Here is a 10342-nt window from a genome sequence, read left to right on the forward strand (position 1 = left end):
TTTTTCTGCGTCGATTTGAATGTGCTTTCTATTAATGGCGGCCTCTTTAATTTTTCATTCATGATACGTTCGAACAATCATAGTACAGCTAGTGTCAGTTCAGAAACCACATCCTCTGATTTAATGGAATCTGCAGCAATTTGTGCATATAACGCCGTTTTTGGCGTTCTGCCAAGCACGATTTACCTTCAAAGTAGCTGACTTACTGTATAGTCTTGACCTCTTGTGCAGCTACTTCTTGTTTGTAAATAGGACGATTTCTAGATTTTGCAGAGTGGTGCCAACGACAGTTGAAACAGACAGGCATATCCCTTCAAAGGTCATCAGGATGCAATGGATCGCCACAGACATAGAATTGTTCTCTCGTAAAATGTATCTCCATGTGTCCAAATCTCTGACATCTAAAGCAACACAGAGATGTCAGGATAAACAGACGCACATCCAACCTGTGGAATCTAGCCTTTATCTTGTCTAGACACTTCGGCTTTTGAAGATTAAGTTGTGCTTTTCAGAGGGTAGAATTTATCCATTATTCGTACATTTGGACGATGACACGTAACAATTCCTTCCTCATGAATTCCCTCTACGATTTCCTCTCCATCATTCTCCTTGATGCCTCAAACTATCACGAAAATACTGACTTTCGAAAAGTCCCCTTCAACGGGCTCCAATACCCTTACGCATGCGATAATCACTGCCAAAGGCCGAAGTGACTGGTAACCAAGTCTTGTCGTGGCAGCGCAACACTTCGGCAGAGTAAGCTCAGGGCAGCCCACTCTCAACCCGGTTCTACAACCAAGACGTGGGATGATCGTACCCCGTCGTCACTCTCCTCAACATTGGCAAAAACAGATTACGGTCATGCCTTCCTCCCCACCCGCAATCATCTAAACCGAGAAGCGTAACCGCAACCAGCTAGGAATCGCCAATCTCATACTCCTCAGAGGAGCTTTTGAACACAACCTTTGCCCTGTTGGTCAATATAAGCAAAAATATCGAAGTACCATGTTTTTGCCCGCCCGGACGTGTGCGTAGGTGTTATTGCACGGAAGTACGGTTGGATTTTACTAGGAAGAAAAAAAATTATTTAATTGTAATTTAAGAGAACAATATATCTGAAATAAAGCGTAAATTCGTACTTGGTAAGAAATTTGTTTCTTTTCAGAACTTTGACTCATGCTCGCAACCTTTACACCAGATTTTTATAAATACAACATCAACGTATAAGCATTATCTACAAATATTTTCACCTACTTTATGAGGTCTAGCAATTTTATGTCTTCCTACTTGGTTATTACGTAAATTTAAAACAAGATTAATTTATGTTTATCATTACAGTTAAGATTTACAGAATTTTTTTATTTAATAAATAAAAAAAAAAAAAAAGGTTAATATCTTCCAAAGGTGAAAACATAAATTACAATCTAAGTTTTGACTTAAAGTAGATGTTAAAATCCATAAATATTACTCAAGAAGGAAAAATTTAAATATCAAAAATAAAAATATACAATAGTTTGAAAATACAAATTAAATTAAAAAAAAAAATCATTCTACATTCCCAGAACTAAAAAAGAAACCTACTGTAACGGGCTGCACGTTATAGCGAATTTAACAAACTGTAATAGACTGTATGAAAAAATAAGCACAATAAAAAAGATGTAAGGTGCTATATTTGAATAAAAAACCAATACACTTTATTTAACTGAAACAAACTAGTACTCATTGCAGAGGCCGTACTGGCGTGCATTTACATCATAACTATATCACTGTTGAACTCCGACTAAGAGCTTTAATATTCTTAATATTAAAGCTGTTTATAGGCAGCGCTGAGTGTCTGATTTTAAACCGAACATACTCCCTGCAAGTTTATCTTTGATCAATATTAATTACATTGCCTAAGTTTATAGGCAATGGCACAAGTTTAGTAATAGGTTTCTTAAAAAATGTGCTGCCTACTTTCAACTGAACTACGCGTACTAGACCATCTTTACGTGGTAAAACACTGTCTATTACAGTCATTTTCCAAAATTGAGGTGGTAAGTTGTCTTCTTTCACTACCACTACTAGACCTGGTTGAAGGTTTTCGGAGGGTGACCTCCACTTACTGCGTTGCTCCAAACCATGGAGATAATCGTGAGACCATCGTGAACAAAGACTCTGTCGTATCTTCTGAAGCTGCGGCCATCTGGAAAGCTTGTTACATTTTATATCTAACAAATTGGTTTCAGGTGGAGCTATTAAAGGATTACCAATAAGAAAATGTCCAGGCGTCAAGTAAGATGGATCACTAGGATCATCGGATAAACTAGAAATAGATCTAGAATTGAGGATAGCTTCTATATCGAATAAAGGGGTAGAAAATTCTTTGAAAGTTAGATAATTTTACCTATGACTCTTTTGAGATGGTATTTCATTGACTTCACAGCTGCTTCCCATAGGCCCCCAAAATGAGGTGAATTAGCTGGTAGGAAGTGCCATTTGAGCTGTGACTTGGCAGCGTAATTTTCAATGTCTGTATTAAATTCTTTATCATGAAAGAGTTTCCTCAATGAATTTAACTCGTTGTTGGCTCCAACAAAATTAGTGCCGTTGTCACTATACAAGTTGGCGAAGTGACCTCTTCTTGCAGTGAAACGTCTTAAGGCTGCAAGGAATGCTTGTGATGTAAGATTAATGACTAACTCTATGTGAATATCATGAGTTGAAAGACACACAAAAATTTCAACATAACATTTGATTGTTATTTTACTTCTCGGATTCCCATACTTGATTTGAAATGGTCCCACATAGTCTACTCCTGAGTTAAGAAAATGACGACTAATCTCTACTCTGTGTTTGAGCAGCTGACCCATTAGTTGATTAGCCGAGGCTGCCTTAAATCGAAAGCATGTTACACAGTTATGAATAACACTTCTAATTACCTTTCGAGCTCGTGGTATCCAATATTTGAGTCTTAGTGAAGCTACCAATAATTGAGGTGCAGCGTGCAATAACCTCAAATGTTCAGCCTAGATGATCAACATCGTGAGATGTTGATCTTATGTGTCTGATTTTAAACCGAACATTTACCTTTTACAACCCCTAAATCATCTTTGTACGTATAGTTATACGTACAAAGATGATTTAAACTTAAAATAATTAATTAAAACCATAAACGTATAGGTTACACTATCAAGATTAACCGTAAACATTTCTGAAACAAATAAGTATGTGTAATTTTCAACTTTTCATGTTATATAAATAATTTTTTTATGAATATTTCAGTAATCACCAAATGGCACCTGAATATAAATAGTCATAGGCTAGAAAATAGTATTTTTATCATTTGGTAATTTTTTTCTACTGGTATTATTTAGAGGTGTAAAAGAGTTACAGTAAAAAAGTTTAAAATATTTTTTACATTACTACTCACAGTTTCCAAAATTTCTCCGGAGAATTTTTCACCGAAATACACTTACCCAAGCGTAGTAATCGTGAATTAAGGAAATATTCCAATCTTCGTCTGATTTTCATAAAATGTTAATAGTAATTGTGCTTCATTTAGACTAGTCATCATACGTTTTTTTATAATAATTTTGTACCTTCAGAGATAATTAATCACTACAACACGTTCATGTAGAATTTCGATCTATGCTGTTTTCCACTTTTGGACTCGCAGAAGCTCATAAATTAACGTAATGAAAAAAAACAAAAAATCTTTGAGTATTACAATTTTTTTTCTTTTGGCCAAAAATTATTCTGCAGTTTTATATAACAGCCATGAATTAAATAAAATGTATAAAAAGTCAGTGCAATTATATAAGTTAATATCTTTAAACATTTTTGTATAAATATATTTTTTTACTTCCTTGTGCGATGTTAAGGAAGTATTGTGATCTCGAAAAATTTCGGTTTACAGTTTTCAACGGGAACATCCATTTTGACCAGTTTTGGCCTGACTTCTGTACGTACGTGTGTATCTGGCATAACTGCAAAACGATAAGCCGTAGAGTATTGAAATTTTGAATTTAGGATTGCTGTAACGTCTAGCTGAACATATCGACTTTTGATTGTAAAAGGAGAGGTGCAATCCCCTTGTCATTAGGGAATTGTTTCGACTGGACCAAAAGCCTCCATGAAAACCCAAAACCCAAAACATTTCGATTTTACACTTTTTCTTAACTGCAGTAATAAGTTATCATTGATATCTTTTCAACGATATAGCATAAGTGGTACTTATATCATTGGTTCCAGATTTATAGCCAAATGAAATTTTAATTAATCAAATATTTGTTTCTTACAAGGAGAAGGCATATCGGTTCGAATCCGACTTCATACACATATATTTTTTTTAACTGTTTTTTTTTTTTAATTTAAATATATTGATTTATTAATTTCTGATTAAAAAAAACATTAACAATAAATTATTATTCAATAATAATACAAAAAAAAAATTTTAAAAATCACAAGTTATTAATAAAAAAAAATTTCATGTACTTTTTATTTTAAATCAAATTTTTTTACGGAGGTTGAACTCTTCTGGTTTAATGCGATTCTGGAAAAGTACAGAATTTTCGAAGAGTGTAAGAATTTGAATTAAAGTACGAATAAGGTGCATTTTATTCTGAGAAGAAAAATTACATATTAAAGCAGAACAAGTAAAGAATAACATGTGGTTACATACAGTTATAGAATTTAACAGAACTGTTACTAAATCAGGTTAAAGTTTAAAAAAATGTCAATTTTTTCCACTTAGAAAATATTTGGGGTATTAAAAATTATATTTAATAACACCTTCTTAAAAATCAACCACGAGATGCAAATCTTACTTGCATCTTGTCGAAAATTGTCTTCAGGACTGGAGGATGAAGATTAATCCAATAAAATCTGCCTAGTCACGTTCTTCTGCACAGAGATATGATTACATTCTATTAACGTTATTCTTAACTAATACAGCTATTAAACAACACTCCACTCTCTTCGCTCACTGCTTCCGGCGTCGTTTGGATCATAGATTTACCTTGAAACACCTTATTAAAACGAATCGCCTTATCTTGAGCTCATACATGAAGCAGCTTTAAAGGTTTATTCATTACATATTACCTATTTATTTAAAACAAAAGATATCGCTTTAGAAATGTATTCTCAAACTACTTTTTATGTAAGCATTAAAATTTTTAGTATCACTTCAAAAATGGTCTTTTCAAGTCTACCAAAATATTTCATTCAAAATTTCTCCTTACCATGACTAACTCTTAATCATACATAACTTAATCAGAAATTAATTCTTATCTGAAATGTCATTACTTCGAAAATGCTATAAAATAATTATATATTTTAAATAACCTGTTCATAAGAATTACTTGATCAAATATGAGGCACATCCACGATATTCTAAGTGAATATTAAAAATAAACCTTCTCATCGATTTGAAAATGAACTCAAAAAATTCTCTACAGGAGTCTTTGTACAAAATTTCATCAAAATTAACAATATTTAAAATTTCTTACCTTTTTCAATTACATTTATGAATGTTTGACTTATTTTCTTGCTATTTCAAAGTATATTACAATTCTATCCCATCACAGATTATGGTCTGGAATATAAATTGAGAGTAAAAGATTAAAAATAATTAGATAATTAGATAATTTTAAAACAAAATACTTAATAATTATATTGTCAGAAATTCATTATTAGCCTATATTCTACAAAATATTTGGTCAATTCATAAAAAGGATAACATTTTAAGATATTTTCTGTAATGTTTAAAAATAAAAACGAATTATCATCATTACCTTATTCCAGAAACTAGTCCAGAATTCAGTGAATCACATTGGAGAATAATAATCAAATTGGAGAATGTCAATAACTACTTAACAAGTTAAAACATATGTCATTTTTCATATTATACACAATCTTTGTCGAAATTTCAGCCCTATACTAAATCTCGCGGTGTTGGTTTACACCAATTTAAGAAAAAAGAAACTTTTCAATAAATTATTATTATTTTTATTGTTATTGTTATTAATTTTGAGTATAGTATGGATATTTATACTTGAAATTATTATATTTTAATATATTATTATTATTGTAATTGAATATATATAAAAATGAAAATGGATAGAATTACAAAATTGAATAGAAAGATTTTTATTTTAGAATTTCCCTTAATAATACAAAGAAACTCTGTATTTTATTTAATAAAAATGTTAAATATAATATTTGCTTTATCTGAACTATCTGTGCTTTAGAAATAAATGATTAGAAACCAAATTAATGATATTTCTGACATTCAAATGCAAAAGAAAATATGAAATCAGTTTTATTTAAACGTTTCTCTACTTTCATACAATAGAATGTAACATATCTGTATAATTGAAACAGGAAGTCATTTTTCTTCATGATAAATAGATTCTTTTTTCTCCTTATTACAGCTTTCTGATAAAAACCGAATAGAATTATATTAATGGACAGAATTTATTCAGTATGAAAAATAATCATTATTTTCATGCATAAAGTTTCATGTAATAAATCAAAATAAATAGGTTTATTCCTTTAAGGAAAGTTGTAAGTCTATTTAAAATAAAAACAAAAGAAAATTAATTAAATCAGTGTTTCTATATATACAATTTTTAAATTAGTCCTTTTTAAAAATATTATAATGCATATTCTCAAAATATACATATATATATATTTATATACTTAATACAAACCACTAAAATTTAAGTTGATTTTTATGTTACAGAAACTTTCCAAAAACTATACAAAAATTTTAATTTGTTATTAAATTTTTTTGTAATATATCTATTATTAAGATACAAATAAAGTCTATTATTTATCATACATATTTAAATTATTACTAACGCTGGAGTCTCAAGTGTTTTAACAGTTTACCTTTATTTTACTCCCAACAACTACCTGATCAATTTCGTTTTTGATAACTATTTTGACTTATCAGACTTCAAGTCATAGACGTAAAATAAAAAAATTAAGTTGCCAAAACCTCATTTCTGTCTTCCATTTATTCAGCATCTTTATAATTCTGATTCTTTTCTTAATTTACAAATTTTGTGTGTTGCATAGGATTATTCAAGGTATTTCTTCTCTCCTTATAAACCCTTTCAAGTAATTTTTATTAACATTTATATTTTAAAGAATAATGACTTGATCGAATTGCCACCATTTATTAAAAAGTATATTAATTCTTGATGTCATATTCATGCGTGTAAAAATAATATCAAAAGATAATTAACTACTATTTTTATACTTTTATGACATTATTTATTTACAAAATATAGCGTCATACACTTTGATATAGGAATCAATAGGCACAAGGTGTGGAAAAATTGTACACATGAAAAGTAGAAACAAGTTAATAAAAATTAAAGTTTTGTATTAGTAAGTGCTACATACAAAACGTTTTGGAGGTGAATAAAAATTCTCCATAAGAATTGACCAAGTGATCATGTCAGCATTTTATTTCACAAAAGTTAAAACTCTTTTACAAAGAAAAATTAAATTACGAATACTTTACCTGAAAATTGGAGCTTAAAAATTTATTAATTTTGTAGTTCAGAAATTTGGATAGTAAACATGATAATAAGTAACAATCGTTCTCAAGTGTTGTAAAATAGTAACTGTTACTAAAAAAAAAATATTAAGGTGAGTATATATATATATATATATAGTACACAAATGAAAGCAACCCAACAGAGGAGAATTACCGATCTTCAATAAAACAGTTTTCTTAAGGAAATAGAAGTAACTGAGAGATATTGATTAAAGATCGTTAGAGGAAAATCATTGCAGTTATCAAACGCTGAAATTTTAACTCTATTTTTGTACTTAATATGGACTGCCTTTTTTAATTTTAAAATGAGTTTTATAATAATTTTCTTTTAAACAAACACTTGTGATTGTAAGTTTCGTTTTAATGACATTTTCTTTCTTCAAGCTAGGAAAAACCGCTTTAAAATTTAAAATGTTTTTTGAAAGTCCAAACAAATATTTGGACTTGGAGAGATCATAATGTGTAGGTAGTTGGAAAAATACTATTTGAACGGAAAAATACAATTTATTTCACTAAAACGATAACTCTAGTCGCTATATAAGTATTTCACATTTTCAATAACTTAAAAATTTTAAATTACAAAAAAATTATTTATTTCTTTTCTCGTATCATATATCAATAGCTTTGCAACAAGAAGGAAATTAAAGAAACCAGTTAAAAAATAGGATATGAATTCTTTTTGCATTTCCTAACATTTCATATTCTTTAGCTCCCAAAAAACAGAAAAAGGTGAGGTGATGTTCATAAGTAAGTACCTATGTAGGCGTGTTTGAAGAGTAATAACTAACTATTGACTGGATAAACCAATTTTGATGAAATTTTGTACAAAGACATTATATCCGGAAATTTTTTGATAAAATTATGGGCTATTGTATCCAGGAGATGGGGTAGAGAATTTTTTTGGTTCATTCTTCCCAAAATTTTGCAAACATAACCCATCTTTACATTAAAATCATTACATGCGTGTCTGTTTATCTTATCATTTTCAAAAACAAATGAGACAGAGCCTTTCCCTCTTTCGCCAAAAACCGAAAAAAAAGGTTTCTTTTTATTTATGACGTATAATTTAACCGAATTTTTTTTATGTTTTCCTAGGCATAGTAGTAGTGAAAGTGACCCTCCCAAGGAAAAAATACTTTGAGGGCAATGTTGGTGATGGGAAGGCGACAAAAATTTAAAAGTATTGATTTTTTTTAATTTTTGAAAACTTTATTTGGTTTATTTTCATTCATCATATTTATTAATTATACAAGAATAAACAACCATTACCAGTTTGTTAGTTAAGTATTGTAATTTTGTTGTCACCATTCTTTTTCTTTCTAATCATGGAAAATCATCATATGTGGTTAAATTGTATTGGAAAATTGAAACTTTACCGGGAAAAAATTTATGGAAAATAATGGTATCACTTGGAGTCAAGAAAAATGAAAAATGATGAGAAGCAAAATAGAGGTAATCTAATCCAGAGGAACTACAGAATATTAAATCTGCTTCCGGCACTGTTACAAACCATTAGAAAGGTAAAATTACATTATCCAGAATTAAAACATTATAATTATTATTAATTAGTGAAATTGTAAATACACAAAAAATTATGCTTAAACAGACAGGTTTTCTTTCAGAAACTGACTCACCAGAAGAATATCCTCATGTATGCCTACAATTGAGTAGTTTGTAGAGCAATCTATCTGAATTAAAAATATATCTCAGGATGTTTTTTTTGTTATAGAGTAAACAGACAGTTCAAATACATTTACATGATTTAAAGGCAATGGTAAAAATACTGTTCTTCGAGACATGTTATCGTATTAGAATACGCAGATCAGCAATATAATGTGATTTTATATTAATTCTTCCTAATGAAATGAAGCAGCGTATAGAGAACATTAATTCACTATAAAAATTGATTTGTTAGTCTTATTGTTTTACACTAACTGTCCCAGCCATGCAAATCATATAAATATGTGGTACAAGTGGAAGAAAAATTACTTTCTGAAACAATTAGTGATATATATTGGTGGACAAAGTTAATTTTTTTGTTACAGGTCTGAATATCATCGGCAGTTCAATGGGTTTATGCATTTTAGTCATGTGGAAATGTACAATCATCTCATAAATGAAAGAAACAGAAAATAATTTGACTTCTAACTTTTCTTAATAAATCTGGCAATAAGTTATTCTTAAAAAGGTTATATTGCTTTTTACTGAAACAATTCATATTAAGTCACTTACAACAATTGATAAAATGAGATTAAGCTAATATAAATGTACTAATTAATGAAATTTCTAAATGACGATTTATCTCGTTTTACATGGATTAATTTATCAAAATCTGAAGATTTTAATAAATGAAGTTTTTTTTTATTTTAAAGAAAAATTCCCTTGGGATAAATTGTAATTAATATTAACCAATTTGTTATTTTAACAATTATTCAAGTAGAAGTTCTATGATTAGTAGTGATTATGTTGTCAGTTCAATGAATAGACTATTGTAATTGCGATATCTAATTATGCAGCATTGAATAATTACAGGTGTTCTACATGTATAGCGTAATACTGTTACATGAATTTCTGGATATTTTGGTAAGTATTATTATGAGGTATAAACTGATTATTTTTTTTAACAAAACCTTATTTTGGTTTAAAAAATCATATTAAAACTGGAATTTTCATCACGACTAAATATTTATATCTGAAATATGATATTACCTAACGTGTGTAGAGATTTAAAAATAATTTCTAGCTGATTATCAGTCGGTGCTAATTTACATGAATTATCTATGTAGCTCATTA

General features: G+C 29.2%; 1 protein-coding gene across 1 annotated transcript; it reads right to left on the bottom strand.

Annotated features, from left to right (window-relative positions):
- Window positions 1-1866: 1866 nt before the first annotated feature.
- On the bottom strand, window positions 1867-2852 carry LOC142317590 (uncharacterized). The gene is made up of 2 exons (XM_075354145.1): window positions 2387-2852; window positions 1867-2336 (listed from the first exon to the last, which is right to left on the bottom strand). The coding sequence occupies exons 1-2, from the start codon at window positions 2850-2852 to the stop codon at window positions 1867-1869; spliced, it is 936 nt and encodes a 311-aa protein (XP_075210260.1).
- Window positions 2853-10342: the final 7490 nt, after the last annotated feature.

Source organism: Lycorma delicatula, chromosome 1 (assembly GCF_047948215.1).
Source record: "Lycorma delicatula isolate Av1 chromosome 1, ASM4794821v1, whole genome shotgun sequence".
NCBI classification, from domain to species: Eukaryota; Metazoa; Arthropoda; class Insecta; order Hemiptera; family Fulgoridae; genus Lycorma; species Lycorma delicatula.

Coding starts and splice junctions, on each gene's coding strand:
- LOC142317590 (XM_075354145.1), bottom strand. CDS start 2,852: ATGGGTCAGCTGCTCAAACACAGAGTAGAGATTAGTCGTCATTTTCTT. Junction 2,337..2,386: donor CCATCTCAAAAGAGTCATAG/GTAAAATTATCT, acceptor TATTCGATATAG/AAGCTATCCTCAATTCTAGA.